Here is a 17,303-nt window from a genome sequence, read left to right as displayed (position 1 = left end):
TGAGGTGCTGGAGCAAGTCCAGGGAAGGGAAAAGGAGCTGGTGAAAGGGTCTAGAGCACAAGTTCTGTGAAGAGCAGCTGGAGAGGCGTGTGTGTCTGTTAAGGGGGAGATGGGCGGAACTGACTGACTGTTGGGGTGACCAAGTGAGTCTGGATGGCTGCCAGGGACACAGCAGGATTTGGAAGTCTTCATCATGAAAATGATGGTGAATGAGTTGTTTTAATTCATTTTTTTCTGTTTCAGATCAATCCTGGGTTTTTTTCTGTGCTCAGTTATTAAGATATAGCTACCTGCTTTATTGAAGATAGAGTACTGGTGCCATCTCGTGGAATAAGAAAAAACTGGTGTCATTTCTCAGGAATGAGAAAAACCACTTGTGAGCAATTCCACTGAGATGTCAAAAATTGCTGGCATGATGCTAAAAAAGTACATGGATATGTTTTCTGCCTTAGCATGTAATTATTCTCTTGAATTAAGTCATAAAAATCTGCTCATGTACTCATAACTAAGCTTGCTACAGCAAATTAAAATCTTTAATTTATTTCTGCTCAACAGAAAGGTTTGTTTCTAGTAGTCTCTTTTATGAAACTATACTTTGCAAACACAACATAAAAGAGTTTTATGGGAGCTTACAATATTTTAAAACTCATGTTAAAAACCAAAGTATTTTCTGTTATGCCATTTTGCTAAATCCAGCACAAACTCCTCTCTGCTAGTGTTTGAAGTCACTGTGCTCTTTTATAAGTTGCTTATATATTGTTTCAAAGTAAAGGTTCAACATACATCTGACAACAGTTGAAATAAAAAACTTTGGTATCTGAAGCAAAACCAACCACAGTACTGTTGTCTTTGTCTGTCCATCTCTTGAAATCATGTCCTGCATCCTAAGTTGCTTACCTGAGGTAATATCCTCATCCTTCTTCAGAATACTGTACAGGCTGTATTGACATTTCTAGCAATGGAGGTAGGACTATGACTGCTTCTCCATTTCTCTTGAAGTAAATGTCTGACTGGTAAATATCTTACTCTACAATGAAAAAACTTGTACAAGAGAAAGGTACTTCATTTTAAGCCGCTGAGGCTTTTTAATGAATTTCATGTAGCTGTTACTCTTTATCTGTTGCAGGTCACCATATTATTTTAATAAGTTACTTTTAAATAAGTTTCCTTATGGAACAGAGGTCTTTTTGTTCAGTAATTAACAACCTCTGTCTTTCTATTGCAACTGATTATAATAACAATTATTTTAGTTTTAATACAGATAATTGAAAAAGAGAAATTCTGTGCTTGTATCTCTTCATGACCATACAACACTTTCCTTGCATTGTGATGGAATTGTAAATTAGACTTAGTTCTAATAACTAATTTCATTAATTCTTCCATTACATGGTTGTGCTCACAATATTAGGAGCCATTTTTTAATTCTGTCTTTATGGAAGAAGGTGTTTCCAGGCCTGTTCAGCTAGTATAGTTTGTGAATTAGACAGAAACAGCTACTAAAATTGAACATACATAATAGTATTTCAGAATGTAATGTTAATATTTAAATTAATAGATAAAATGTTAGTTTATCAATTTTTTTTTGTCATCTTTGAGAAGAATGAAACTGATTGTCATAGTAAGGGCTATATTATTTTTCTGCACTTCAAATCAGCTCATTGAAAATCTAGGTTTGTGTACTGAGTGAGATGGATGACTTTCGTGATCTCACAGAAGTGAGAAGCTTATGACCAATGTAAGCCACACAATTACAAGCATCAGAGTTGAAATTTTTCTTTTCCACACTTAGTTTTGAATCAGAACAAAATTCTATTGTAATGCTTTGTTCTTAGAGCTGCAACTTTCACGTTAAATACACATCCTTGTCAATTGAGGTACGCCTGTTGCTTCCAGTACAGTTTTCATTCAGATTCCGGTGCTGGATGACTTTAGTACCTTTTAGGAAAATTAGTCAGCTAAATAGTTGTTATTTGCTTCATTTAGCTGGTTTTCTTAGGGTTTCCCCACTGGGAACATTATCCTTCTGTTTTTTAATGAAGTAACAGTATAGTGCTATGTTTCAGCGAAAGAAATATATGTATGCCTATTCTGTTAAAATAGGGCTAAGTTGTAATGGTTTGTAAATCTGCCATTCTCTTCAGTTCTGAATTTGTACCTGGTAAGAATAACTTCCTGTCTTGTTGTACCACAAAGCTAGGTGGTACAAAAAACCAGTTACAGTTTGATACTCTGACAAGTTATTAATACCAATCACAGCACTTAAGAAATCCTTTGAAGAGAGTATTAATTAGTACTCACTTCTTCACTTCTAACTTACTACAAGATCAGTACAATGATCCACTTTCCCAGTCTCCAGCAATCATCTAGATCTATAAAGGAACTGAATTTCCTTGTTGTTGTCTTTCATAATGCGTCACAATGAACCTGTAAATAGAACTGGAAGAATATGCTGATGATGTAGGACTAATTTGGTTATTGGGTTTTTTTCTCAGAAATTGAGCATCACTTTCCATGAACCAAAATGTAACCTTGTCCTCTTCCAGCTGCAGTGAGGGAAGATGCAGGACAAGGCCTTTTGGAAGACTTGTTACTTGAGTTCATGTTGTGATGTGCTTTTGGAGTTGTGACAAGCCTCTGAGCTGGTTTCTTTAGAAGCAGAGTAATTGTTTTGGTTTTTGCATTTTGATGGAAAAATAGATCTTTTAAATAACAAAGTCTTAAGGAGTTTATTCTACTCTATGAGACGCTTTGTGTCCTGAATGGGGATCTTTTTTTGTGGATTCCAACAAAAGAGCATCTCCTGCAACTCTGCATTGCTTTCAGATAATAATAATTTTTTATTTTTAATCTAATCAAAGAAGTTCACAGTGGAACTGCAAAGAGTCTTTTATTGGCATTGTTCTAAAGTTTTTGTCAAGTGCTATCATTAACAGCTTGTTTTGTCATTGTTTTCATAATTCCCTTAGCAATATAGCAGCAAAATCACTAACTACAGGCTATGCCTTTGAATTTTTGCAGCAGGAAGATAGAACTACTAGTACTCTTTACCTGTCATTGTAACAGCTGAATCTTCCCTCAGTGAATCAATAAGAAAAATTGCTTCTTCTGTCAAACTTACCTATTTATGTGAGATTGTGTCACCTTTAGCCAAAGAATGAAGATCTTATTTTTTATTATTTTTAAAAATATACTTTTATTCTGGCAAATACAAAGAGATTCTGGAAATGCTAGTTATTTCCTTGAAAGGATTTTGGACGATTAAGACGCAAAGAGCAGATTACTTGAAAACATAGCTTGAAAACTGAGAATGCTGCTTGTCTAAATGTGCATCTTCAATTCAAAATGTTTTCTTTTCTTAAAGACTTTCTAGTCCATCGGTTGTTGTTAAAGAAATCTGCTTATTTATTTTGGTTTTTTCCCTATCATTTTTTAAGATAATGAATTTCTTTTTATTTTTCCATCACATGATAACAGGACTTCTTAGGATTTCTTTTTTGAGCAATTTTCCTTGTCTAGTAGGAGACTGTGTTAAATCTTTTTTTTTCCTTTTTCCTGAGGATCAAATTTTTCCCCCTTTTCTTGCTTACAAGTGCGTCTGCCTCACAGTTCTCTTAAATTAACAGAGATACCTAAATACCTAAATTAGGTAAACTTAGCGACCTGAGTATTTCTTTGTGGCAGCTGTATTTTGAGGAATTTTGGATGTTAACTTTCAGACTATTTTTCTGTCTTTTCAGGTCTCTGGATGGCAGACTCTGAAAAGAAATGCTGTTTTAAGAGGTATGCCTCATGTAGGCCAAAATGTTCTGGACTGGTTTCTATATAAATGATAAGGCTGTACTTCTGAGGAGCCCCTCTGCTGATCCTCCCTGTAATCTTGCACAAATCATAGTTTCAGTGCTGACATCTCTCTGAAATGTGAATGCTTGTGCTGAGATAAGCAGGTTTATCTGACCAGTTTTAGTGGAGAGGCCTGTAATATGTTGCTTAACTTTTTGCTTGATCATCTTAAGAGAGCACTGCCTTAGTGGACAAAGGGGATGAAGCACAAACAAAACAAGCTGACTTTCGGAAATGTGCTTGTCCCCTTTCAGCCTCTCATGATTTTGTGTGTGGGTGGGTTTGTTTGTTTGCTTGTTTTTTAATTAGGAATCTACTCCAGATTTTGTAAATGCCCTCACTCCCTTTTTGGTGTTTTGTTAAGACATACAGACAGTGAGAGGCTGACACCGTGCCAGCAGTGTGGTTTAAAAGAATGTCAGTTGGAACCAAGATGAAGAAATAATAATCTTTTTGCAAATGATCCTTTTTTTTTCATGTTAGCTGAATGTTTGGAACATTTTCTGTGTTTGTTTGGGGTTTCATGTTCCGCCACTGAAAGAAAGTGCCTCTTCTCTCTCCATGGTTGGTATGTTGTTTTTGAATAATTCATTGCTTGGCAGCTGTTAAGAAAACTGTCCCTTCAAAATGGAGTTCTTCTACCAGCTCTTCCATCCATTTCAAGCAGATGTGGTGGTATATGTTAGAAAAGTAGACTTTGTCTTTTTAAGAGAAAGATTGGTGAGAGTATTTTCTTTTTTTCACTTTTTAAAACAGGATCTCTCAATTCTTTCTAAGCACTTCAGAGGGCACTTCCTATTTCTCTAAAGCAGTGCAGTGCTGATTTGTTCTGCTCTAAAATAATAACCAGGGTGAAGTACTAACAACTGGGTTAAGAGTGGCTCTTCAGCTGTTGACTAAGATTTTGGTGTTGCTCTTCTTTATGCAGCATTTACAAAACTCCTAAAGAAGGTGATGCAAAGAAGTAGGGAAGATGTTATTGCTATTTTCTACACAACATGTGGACAGAAATCAAGATGATGGTACTGCACTACTCTTGGAGGTGCACACTTGTGGGAAGAGAGACATTGTCCCCAAGTCGCAATGCAGGAGATTCCTATAAGAGAGTAGGAGCGTTTATTTGCCAGTGAGGGTGGTCGGGCACTGGAAAAGGTTGCCCAAAGAGGCTGTGGAATCTTAATTGTTGAACATTTTCTGCATGAACCAGGAATAGCCCTCTGTAATTCTATTTAAGTGGACCTTCTTTGAGTGCAAGGTTGGATTAGAGAAGCTTGGAGATGTTACTTCATTATATCCATAACATTATTCTATGAATCTATGTAACATGTTGAAAGGATGCTTTGTATGGATTTTACATTTCCTATAAAAACAGTTGAGGCTCAGCTTGGTGTGTTGTATGTCTTTTTTAGGTGGGTTTTTGGTTTTTGTTCTGTGGGGGTTTTCTTTCATTTTTTTTTCCTTTTTTTTTGTTTGTTTGTTTTGCTTTGTTTTTTGTTACGTTTTGTTCTGGATTTTTTTTTCGGTGGGTTGGTTTGTTTTGATTTTTTTTTTTTTTTGGTTAGTTGGTTGGTGCATTGAGTAGAGTTTTGTGATTATAGGACTGAGGAGCAACTTCTTTCTATTCCAGCAACATGGTTTTGAGGGAGAAGAACTGTGTTGTGGCCCCAGTGTTCATTTGTTGACTAAGTACAGAACAAAACTTTAAATTTTTTTAATCAAGTGTCACAGTTCAGTCAGTGGATTGAAAGTTTCAAGGTTATCTACAGTTCTTAAAGTCTGAGATTGCTTGCTGTCATAGGTTACTATTTGAGCAGGTAAATCTCAGAAGAACTAACAATTCAATTTAGAAGAACTAAAGAATTTCTGTTTTACAGAGATTTGCCTTTCTTGGCTTTGGCTTTCTAAAAACTAAATTAAGGTATGATATTTTCTCTTGTCTGCTAACTGCCCATGGGAGTCTAGAGGGAGACTGAGGTTCACAGTGTTCAAATAAGCTGTTAGGTTTGGAAAATGATACTGTCAATGTCCAGAATTTGGTGTGTCCTCTGCATTTACCTGTTTTTTATATAGGATGGTAGCTTTTGGATGAAAACTAGGATAGGATGAAACTTTTGCTTCTGAACTTGATTGTAATCCTGTGAAAGATTCAGAAGCTCTTGAACATGCATCTTCTACAGTGCATGATGGGTCACATTACGAAGTAAGGCAAATGTAAATGGTCTCTTAGAGGCTTGCTACTCCTACTAAATCCTCCACAGTCTAGTGAGTCTCTGTGAAAAAAAATGTGTCAATTAAAAGATATTTTTTGTTCTGATTTATGTATATATAGGTAAGAAGGTATCAGCCTAGGTTGTGCTTTGGAAAATTAAACTTATCTCCTATTATTGGTTCAAGCTGGTGTGCATGACTTAAATGTCAGCCTGATTCTGTGTGTTTTCCTTACACAGCAGCTATTTTTAGTTGTTGAAGTCATGCTAACTTCATTGAGTTGGTGTCTCTATGATTGTCTCAATAGTCATCAGCAGCTTGAGATAAGTCAATATAGCAAGAAGTTCAGCTTGTTTATTACATGGATAGGCAGAGGTGGTAAATTCATAGGATCATATGATGATTCAGGTTAGAAAAAGATCATGTCCTTCATGGAGGTGGTTACCTGTAGTAGGACCTGAGGGAATGGCATGACCTGTGTCAAGGAGGATTTAGGTTAGGTATTGGGGAAAGGTTCTTCACCCAGAGGGTGGTTGGGCACTGGAACAGGCTCCCCAGGGAAGTGGTCACAGCTCCAAACCTGACAGAGTCCAAGAAGCGTTCGGACAACTCTCTCAGGCACATGAAAGGCGTGAGGGATGTCCTGTGCAGGGCAGGATTTAGACTTGACGGTTCCATGGGTCTCTTCCAACTTAGATATTCTATAATCTAGCTGCTCAAAGCAAAGTCAACTGAGGTCAGACCAAGTGGCTCAGTGTGTTACGCAGTTATCTGTCTGTGCTTTTAAGCTGCATGGTTTCTTGGGAATATGCATTTAGACTTGTGTGGGTTTTGTTTATAAGGTTAGATTACTTGTTTTGGAGATATGTGAATTAATTTTTAGCTTTCTTTTCAGCATGTAATTGAGAGATGTGAAGATGTGTTCTGTGAAAGAGGTCATCTTGAATTCAGATCTTAAAAAAATATCCCTTTTTCAAATGAAAGTTGTTTAAGGGAGACATGGATTTGTCTGGAAAATAGAAAAAAACTTGTGTGATTCTTAGTCAAACTTGATGTTTAGGACATTGTGTCTTGTCTTGTTGTTTAGTACCAGTTTGTATGAGATTACTGGCATGGATTTGGGTGGGGTGATAACAACTTGGCTGTCTTATATGATAAAAGTGGTGCTTAACTTTTGTCTGGCACTAGGCTGTAGAAACATGGGCATCTTGGAATGCCTTCCCAAGAGCAGTACCCCTTCTGAGCTGATAGTGTATTCCAGATAGGAACATGAAAGACATCCTGTATTAGCCACCTATCCACATGGAGTGTTCTTCTTAAGCATTGTGAGAAGTATCTTATCTTTGTATTTCCTAGTATGACTGTGTATCGTCTTCAAATGCAGTAATACTGAGAAAATAAAATAGTTGATGGTGAAATCTGCAATTATGTTGTTTTCTTCTCTCTGAAGTGATACAGAACAGGCAGGTGATAAATGTGGAATTACTTTACATAATATGGAATTACTTTATGTTTTTAATTAGTTGCTATGATTAGTGAATTTAATTTCTTATATGAGGTTGTAACATTAGTGTCTCTATTTTTTCTTTATATGTGTCATTAGTTCTGCTAAAATTTTTTTTCTATTTCCCTCTAGGAAGCAATTCAAGTTTTCTGCAAAGTCTGAGCATTTATGTTATCTGACTGAACTGACAGCTTGGTAATATGCCATTTTTTGCGAGCTTCTCTCTACCTTTCTAAATAGATATGAAGTGGTCTGCCCTTTTTAAAATTTTATTTGTATTATTTTTTTTAATTTTTGGTAAGTCCTCTTGTAACAGGTTAACTGTTTTGAAAAGCAAGAGAGGCATTCTGAGTTCTTTTTTTTTCCCCAAGACTAGAGGATGTGGGTCACAATTGTATAAAATGCAGGCTTAAATGAAGTCTGACACTTCTAGCTTGCTTATAGACCTTTAAAGTTGCACTGTTTATTGGAGATTCAAGGTGTGCTGAAGCAGCCATGTCTGGATCTCTGCATGAGCAGAGAAGAGATCCTTCTCCTCTGTCCCATGCTGCAAGAAAGCAGCATGGGACGGGCCTTCTGCAGAAATCTCCTCCTCTAGGTTTTATCAGCTTTTGAGGTATCTACTGCTCTGGAAAGACATGTTACCTTTCTGTTGCTTCTTCCAATAGATCTTATTTTCAATCCTTTAAACATCTGATGAGAGCAACTTTCTGTCCTCCTTCAAAGGTGTATGAAATTTTAATATGGTTGATTTGATGGGCTTGCTTTTGATATTCTAGAAGATACTAATTTTTCTAATTCCAATATGTGTATGATTTTTTTTCCTGTTAAGTTGGAAGAGTCTGTATTATTCTTGATATCCTCTTCTATTTGTTTTTCCCCTGGCACAATGGGCTTTATTACTATTTTGTATTATTTTTGCCTTTGTTGTATGGTTCAGTCACTGTTCTCATAATATTTTACCCCATCTGAATATTTTTGTTTGTTTGTTGATGGTTCTTCTAGTGGCAGCATTTATCTCTACTGTTAGGAGGAAAATTTGTAATTTTTTTTTCTAAGAAATAACTTATTTGGTTCAGATTTCACTTTTAAGTCTTTGGCTCTTCTGTCTTAGAAATGCTTGGATTTCTGCCTGTGGTTTTCCTGAACACCTTCTTCTGAATTCCTGCCTAGATGAGCACCTAGTTCTATTGATACTGCCTTTTCAGGAACTGTTTAGACTAATTTCTCTCTTGTCTGTCATGAATTGTGTTTTTTGGCATGCCCACTTTCAAATTAACTGGTGGCTTGGTTCCAATCCTTGATCTCTTCTTGAAGAATGATGTTGACTAGCTCTTCCTCAGCACCACAGAAACCTACATACCTCATGTAGTAGCACTCAACTGATGACCTCATGCACTAACTTGTCAGGATTTAATGTGTGTTTGGTTTTCAGAGGGTTAAAAATAATTCTACAGTTAGGAAAGCAATTCAGGTTCTGAGTATATTTTGTTATTTTGTCTACTGCAAAACTAAGCTGCTTTTTTATTCTTCTTTAACGGGAGGTTACTAGATTTATAACTAAATCTCAAATACTATAAGCTAATACTGATTTTTTTTCTCCCATTGTTTACTTCTTAACCATGAGAACTGGAAGTTTTTCTACTCTTTTGTATAGGACAAAGCAGATTTAAATGGGTGGGTGTTGGATATGTTTCTCCACATTTTACAGTGGAACACATGGTACTTCTCTGCACTGGAATAGTTGAGTTTGGTGTGGAAGTTTGCCGTTTGATAGTTCTTTTTTCTTAGTACCACTTCACTGAACATAGGGAAAAAAAAAGATAACAAAATTAAAGATCAGACAACCTTGTTGCAATATTTCAGTTTGAAACTTTGGAAACATGTGTCAGTATTCAAATTCTGAAATGTTTTCCAGACTGAGCTAGATGAAAACTAGCATTTGTGAGCTGGGGACAGTAAAATCACTTTAAAGGAAAACAGTGTTATTTGGTGACTTCTGCAATGCGAGAACCAAATATAGTAGGTTGTACGCAAGTATAGCCTGCTCTTCTAATTAACTAGAATGCTGGTCAAGTTCTGGTAACAGTACAATTTTCAAAATATTTTGAAAAAAAAAAAAGATAATCACTCTGTTTAAAATGTTAACAGTTTATTTGTAAAGGTATGGGCTTTGTGTGGTGTTTTCTCTCTAAGCAATTGGTGTTACTGCAAAAAAAAAGTTAAATTAGCTTTTTAATTTTTGATTTCTAATATTTTTTTTCTTTTAAAGATGCTTATGCCATCTCATGCTTAAAAGAAAGGAAAAATGTCTAGTTCAAGTTTCAGCACAACCAATTGCTCCTCTGCCAAAGAAATTATTTTAATCTGTAATGTAATCTTCAATTAACTTGTGTTTAAATAAAAGGGATTTCAGAAGGTTTACTTTGCAGCCCCATTACTGAGAGACAGATTCAAAATTATGCTTTAACATAGTGCCACAAGGTGAACACGTAAAAGTGTGGTTAAACTAAACAATTGCTTTGACTTTTCAATTGTCAAAACACTTTTGAATCTGAAATTACTTTGAGGATTTTCTTTCTATATATTTTGTGATTTTTCCGTCATTACTAGACTGAATTTGACGACCAGGATAGTAGGGTTTCACCTGAAATCTGAGTCTGTTGGTTGGTACAGGAATTTATTGGTCGCATACTGGAAGGGACATTTTCTATGCTCTTGCAGTACTGGCTTGCAAAATAGTGCTGGGTTTGCATTGTTTAGTTTCTGTCAAGTGACATAAAAGTTAGTGCCACCACTGTGCCCTCACATCCATGTACATTGTACAAAAGTCTGAAGCTGGGTTAACACAAGTTAATAATTTATTCCCAAATGACTACAGCTGTGTTACTTTATGATACATTTCTTCTACAGACACCAAAGATGCTAACAAGGAAGATTAAGCTTTGGGACATTAATGCCCATATAACCTGTCGTCTGTGCAATGGATACCTGATTGATGCTACTACTGTAACAGAATGCTTGCATACTTGTAAGTAGAAGTATAATTAAGTTAAAGTTGCTGTCTTGGTTTCTGTTTGTTTCTGGTTTTATTTTGTTTTTTTTTTTTTTTTTCCTAAACTTGATATGCAACATGTAATGTTTTCAGTTGAAATTTAAAATAGCTATTGTGCATCAGCCAAAAAGAATGTGCTTTACTAGACCCCTTTTCTTTAACAGATAATTTGGTTTTTTTAACAAAGCAAATGGAGGGAACATTAAAGCTGTGCTACATAAACTTGAAGCCATATACAATTAGTGGTAATGTAACTATTCAAGAATGCAGTCTGTCTTCATGCTAAAGGAATGTGGAATACCTAGTTCTATCTTCTGTGGCAGTTGATATAACATCTGTTCTCCACCTGGAGCCTTTCAGAAGTCTCTTTCTCTCCCATTCCTCTGCAGAAAACAGAGCAGTCTATCAAGAAAGAATAAGTATGTTGTATTGTATCCTAGAAATAAGATTGTATTCCAAAACACTGTGAAAAAGTAGTTGTCTGTTGATAAGTTACTCTGTGAATTTCTGTTTCTGTGTAGGCAAAGGATGGCTTAAAACCTTGCAATCCATCCCATGTTTTAAAATTGTTCTGTCACAATATTTATGTTTATTCTGATAAAGCTAGTAGGTTGTTTAATTAGCTTAATAATTTAGTCCTATATTTTCTTGGAAGGCAGTAATTTGGTGACTGTGTCTTTATCATAAAATAAAAAGTGTTAGCACCTTTTATATCTGACAAAGGGAAAGGGCAATGCTTATGATTTTACAGTGATTATGGTTTTTATTATATTCCGTTTAGAAGCTCAGTTTATCAGCCTTGATGAATGTGTTGCACTTGTCACACTTCATGTTGTTCTACATATCCTCATAGAATCTAGGATAGTAGAAGGGTTTCTTCCATGATTCTAAGAATCACAGAATGGTTCTAGAATCTATATTCAATCCCCTGGCCATGGGCGGGGTCAGCATCTACTGGATCAGGTTGCTCCATGTCCCATATAACCTGGCCTTGAATGCTTCCAGTGATGGTATGTCCACAGCTTCTTTGCCAGTTACACTCACAGTAAATAAATTCTTTCTAATATCTAATTTGAATGTATATTCCTTCAGGAGGAAGCCATTTCCCCTTGTCCTGTCAGTACAGGCCCCTGTACAAAGTTCATTTCCATAGCTCTTGTCGTGCCCTTCAACTTTTGGAAGACTGCTTTAAGGTCTCTTCAGAGCCTTCTTGTTTCCATTTCTCAATTTCTGTAATATTGTTTTCAGAGTTAGACTTAGTTTTGCCCAAATTTCTTTACTGCGGCTAGTTAGAAGAGTGAATCCAAAATGAGTATCATAACAAGTTAACATAGCTGACAGAGAGCTAGAGAGAGGTAATTTTTTATTGTTCTTTAAAAATAAAACAAAACCTCACAAATACCCCTCAGGTCTTATTATCTGCATCATCTCTTATATTTGCTTGTGGAAGAAATATGTAGATCCACAGCTCTACAGCGTTTGCTGCAAAAGTCAGGAAATGAACCTTACTACCTTTTCCTGCTTTTTTTTTTCTGGGGTTTTCTTTGGCTTTCTTCTCCCTTATTTTGACAGTTTATATTTTATGAATACTACTTCACTCTGTGCTCTGTAGAATTAGTTTTGTGAGAAGAGGCACAGAGTCCTGTCTTCATATGCGTTGGCATTGTTTGTATTGTGTAAGAGAATGCTAATAAGATATGCTTCTGGAAAAGCATCCTTGCAAAATCCATCATGGAATTACCCTGTCTGTTGAGATAGTGAATTCTCTTCTAAATTACACCACCTTGAAATTTTCATTCTCTTCTACTCAGAACTGCACATTTTTCTTGCCTTTTCAATTTTTCTCTAATTTACTAATCTTCAGGCATTCAAAGACTCTTCAGTAGTAAATGAAGTTCTTGAGTCCTTTAGTGAAAGTAATTTGGAGGACCAAGGCCAGTCCTCTGGAGGAACAGGGCAAATTTTTGTAAAACTGAATTTAGGAGTAAACAAAGCGTTTTCGCTTTCTTTCCTGCTTATTTCTCTGCTGTGGTTTAAGTTTGCTAGTGACAGGTAGGCCACTAAGTCAGTTGACAAAAACTTCATTAGTAGTAACTAAAAAAAAGTCCTAAGTATTTTTTTATTTTGTATCTGTTCCTTGATTAAACTTCTAGGCTAGATGATATATGCAGGTCTTGTTAAACTTTGTGTTTATATCAGTTTTGTTAGTGTTTAGTGTGAAAGCTGTCCTTCTATGTTATGAAAGGGAAGACCTCACATGAAACCTATCATCTTCTGAATACCTCAGAGTGATAGAAGGTCGATTTGAACTAGACATGGGAATGAGAAAAGTCAAGAGAAGTGAAACTGTTAAAATAAAAATGTGAGCCTTAGCGTTCCCTGTTCCTGTTCTGATGAAACCTCTCTGATGTGTTTAAGAAATCAGAAAATGTACAGCTCTGTTCATGTCCACAATCAGTGCCTGTATGTCTGGGTAAACAGAAATTAGAGATGCTGGAAAACCAAAATAATGGAAAATTCTAGAAATAATATAGTTTCATACCACAGAACGTTTTCTGTGTTGCCTGTCCATTACTCCAAAGACTTCTAGTTTCAGGAAAGTTTATAATCCCAACCTGATCCCAGAAAAAAATAACCTAGATGGCTGCACCACCCTTCATAAGCCATCTAGTGGTTTTATTTGGCATTTATTTGTTCATTTATTTGGCATTTATGTATTCAATCTGTGCTCAAACTGAAACCTGCCAGAACATTGGCTACCTTGTGACCAGTTCATTTGAGGAGGAGTTAGTGTTTACCTAGTCCAAGCTGGAGTATGTACTAACATGGGATAATGTTTTAGATATCACAGAACGGTTTGGGTTGGAAGGGACCTATAAAAGTCACCTAATGCTTCACCACTGCAATGGGCAGGGGTATCTTCAGCTGCATCAAGCTGCTCAGACTCCTTGGTGAAGCTGTGCTAGCTGTCTAGAGTTACCTCCTTGTCCTCTACGTGCCTTAATACAGCTTCTAGGAAGATCTACTCCATGATCTTCCCAGACACAGAGTTAAGGCAAACAGCTTGGTGATTTCCAGGTCTCTCTCTCCCTTTCTACCACTTCCTAAAAGTAGAAGCAATGTTTCCCTTTTTCTAGTCACCAGGGATTTCACCTGACTGTCAGGACTATCGCTGTTAGTGGCTTGGCAACTACATCAGCCAATTTGAGATCCTGGAAAACATCTCATCAAGTCCTAGAGAGTTATATGTATTCACATGCCCAGGTGTTCATGAGTCTGATCTTTTCACACAGTAGAAGGGACTTTGCACCCCTAGTGCCTCCTTCATCTATGCAAGAGCTGTGGGAAGAGAAATTGCTAGAGAAGACTTGAGGCAGAAATATTGAATACCTCAGCCTTCTTCTTGTCCATTGTTACTGGTTTGCCAATTGTGTTTATCTGGGGGTTACACATTCTCTGACCCTTATAATGCTTCATATCCCTGCCCAGATTCCGCTGTGATTTGGCCTTTCTGACCCTTCTCTACCCGAGTTAGCAACATCCCTATACCCTTTTCAGGATACCTGTCCCTGCTTACTCTGTCACATTCTGCTTTTATTGACTCATTAGGAATAGAGTCTGGCATCACTTTTGCAAATGGATCTATTGTTCTGGCATTTTGCTGGAACAAACTGCTGTGCGAGATGAGGCTTTGTCTAACTTTTGCCACCAATAGTGCTGTCATCCTAGGTATGTAAATAATAATGCAGAGTTATAGTGCTTCATTTACTGTTACTTCTGTTTTTAGTCAATGGGTGTTTATGTAATTGTACTGTCTTCTTGTTTGAGAGGTAGATGGCACTATAGTTACAGAAATCCTTTCATTTTGTGTGGTAAGTGCACTAATACCAAGACTACATGAACTAGTCACTTCAAGAAAACCTCCCTTCTTTTCTCCATACCTTTTAAGATGTAACTTCAAGTGAGTGAGGATATAATGTAGTAGTGTATTTTATGAGTACTGATTTGGGGCAAATAATAATTTACTTTTAAAATAATCAGGTGGCTGATTTTGTGCATGCGTATAGAAACACGCAGCTTAATAGTGAATGACTACTTTAGCAGCTTCTGGCAGGACATTTTTACTAATAATGAGGGTCTGTGACAATGTAATTTTTTTTTTTTACTGGTGGAATTTCAGCTGTAGTATACTCTGTGAAAGTTGGAATTTAAATAACACCCAGATATCCATTTTTCTGCTTTGGAATTCTTTTTGTATGTTGCCATCACACACCCTTGTTCTGTATGTGGCCATGGTTAAAGCAAGTATGTTTTGTTTACTATATTAATGGCAAATAGTTCCTGTAATGTCATCCATGCAAGCTGAATGTTGACCTGCTAGAGATTGTTCTAGGAAATTTTGAAGTGATATTTTGTGTTGGATTCTGTGTTAAGGTTTTTGATAGGTGTGGATGCTTTAATTCTGGTGCATCCATTTCCTTCATCAGGATAATTTATGAAAGGTACTGGAAACTGTATTCTGCAAGATTTGACTTGGTGCACATATTATGTAGAAAAATGAACGTCATGTAAATTTCAGAAATGTGCATTCTATGACTGTGTAAAACCAGACTTCTATTATGCTACCTTTATTTTTATTAATGTCTTTTTTATTAGTCTGTAGAAGCTGCCTAGTGAAATATTTGGAGGAAAACAACACCTGTCCAACCTGTAGGATTGTTATACATCAGAGCCACCCATTACAGTATATTGGGTAAGTATAAAAGCAGAACTGCAAGTAGCTTCACTCTAGACTGGTTCATCCCCTTGATACAGTACAGCTTCTCTCAATATTTTCATTCTTGCTTATCAGCATGTTACACATTGAAAAAAGAAGTATGAGGGAGATGTGGGGGGAGATAGAGGATAAAACTTCCGCTATGAGTTTGCAAGGCCATAGCATGGTAGCTTGTTCCAGACTTACAATAAAGTGAACTGTACACTCAAATGTTTAATTTCTGTGTGATTTTTAATGGGATATAGTCATTCCTCATTTTGTATGCTTGGGTTGTAAAAATTATATATATGAAACATTTTTAGGAATTATACTTTTAAAAAATTATCAAAAATTAGTCTCAGTTGAACAGTGCTTTTCAGTGTCTGACAGTAGTAAGATAAATAATTTTCAGCTTTATTGTTTAGTTAATCTTTCAAAGGTCTGCTTAGGTTGTAGGAACAGATAAGAATGTCATAGAATCATCATAAAATGGCTTGGGTTAGAAGGGCCCTTTGAGACCATCTATTTCCAACTACCCTGCTGTGAGCAGGGACACCTTTTACCTAGACCAGGTTTTTCAAAGTTCCATGAAGCGTGGACTGAACCCCACTCCACCCCTCCCCTTTCTGGGGGTGGAGTGTGCACCACTTCTCTGGGCAACCTCTTCCAACCTTGCCACTCTCTCTCAAGAATTTCAACCTATTATCTAATCTATATCTGTCATCTTTTAGTTTAAAACTGTTCCCCCTTGTTCTATGACTACATGCTTGTGTAAAAAGTTTATTTCCAGTCTTCTTCTGGGTTCCCTGCATGTACTGGAAGGCTGCTCTGAGGGTTCCCTGCAATTTTCCTTCTCCAGGCTCTACAGCTCCAACTTTATCAGCTTGCCTTCACAGAGAAGGAGGTCCATCTCTCTCATCATTTTCATGGCTCTCCTCTGGACTAACTCCAACAGGTCCACATCCTTCTTATTTGGGGGCCCCAGAGCTGAAAGCAGTGGTCTAGGTGGGGGCTTTTGCAGGCAAAGTAGAAGGACAAAATCACCTGTTTCCATCTGCTGCTGAGTCTTTTTTGATGCAGCCCAGGTTGCAGTTGGCTTTCTGGACTACAAGTTCACATTGCCAAGTCATGTTGATTTTTCCATTTGCTAATAGCCCCAAGTCCTTCCCCTCAGAGCTGCTCTCAATTACTTCTCTGCCCAGCCTGCATTTGTGCGTGGGATCACCCCAGTCCAGGTGCAGGACCTTGTACTTGGCCTTGTTGAACTTTGAGCTTCACATGGACCCACCTCCTAAGCATTCTTTCCTTTCAGCATGGTCACTGCCCCACTCAGCTTGGTGTCACTGGCAGATTTGCTGAGGGTGCCCTCAATCCCACTGTCACTGACAGAGATGTTAACCAGCGTTGGTCCCTGTACTGAGCCCTGAGAGACAGCACTTGTGACTGGTCTCCTCTTGGACATTGAACTGGTGATCACAGCTCTTTTGAGCCAATTCCTTCTCCAGCAAGCGCTGCGTTAGTCAAATCCATGTCTCCAGTTAGGGACAAGGATGTTGTGCAGGACAGCATAAAATGCTTTGCACAAGTCCAGGTAGATGCCATGACTCCACCTTTCCTCATCCACTGTCTCTGTAACCTCATCATAGAAGACCACCAAATTTGTCAGACACGGTTTGCTCATAGTTAAAGCCATGTTGGCTGTTGCCAGTCACCTCATTTTTGCATAGTTAAATTGCATGTTCACTAAGGATTTTTTTGGGGGGGTTTTTTCACCTCCTTTTCTTGTCAGAAAAGACATTATCTTTCTTTTCCTTGAGTGCTTTCCTTTAATTTTATTCCTGCTGATGAAAATACATTATAATGGTGTGTCTGCATTAGCTGTTGCCTATCAAGTAGTGTTTTTTCTTCCATTATAAAGAATTTGTGTTTGTTCATTGCAT

At 37.0% G+C, this 17,303-nt stretch overlaps 1 protein-coding gene across 8 annotated transcripts in view; it reads left to right on the top strand.

The window, feature by feature from the left end:
* The window catches only part of PCGF3 (polycomb group ring finger 3), a 54,428-nt gene that overhangs the window by 23,189 nt on the left and 13,936 nt on the right, over positions 1 to 17,303 (top strand). For 3 of the 8 annotated variants that reach the window (XM_021533879.2, XM_077790025.1, XM_021533885.3), the window contains 2 exons: positions 10,466 to 10,583; positions 15,264 to 15,360. In XM_021533879.2, the coding sequence (XP_021389554.1) occupies positions 10,475 to 10,583; positions 15,264 to 15,360 (206 nt within the window). In that variant the 5' untranslated portion in view covers positions 10,466 to 10,474. Of the gene's footprint in view, positions 1 to 3,737; positions 3,781 to 6,997; positions 7,748 to 10,465; positions 10,584 to 15,263; positions 15,361 to 17,303 lie in introns of those variants that run through there. The other 5 variants (XM_077790027.1, XM_077790024.1, XM_077790026.1 and 2 more) reach the window with 3 other exon arrangements.

This window comes from Lonchura striata, chromosome Z, assembly GCF_046129695.1.
Source record: "Lonchura striata isolate bLonStr1 chromosome Z, bLonStr1.mat, whole genome shotgun sequence".
Lineage (NCBI taxonomy): Eukaryota > Metazoa > Chordata > Aves > Passeriformes > Estrildidae > Lonchura > Lonchura striata.
The sequence above is the reverse complement of the archived record's forward strand: the minus strand, read 5'-3'. Positions and strand labels throughout refer to the sequence as shown.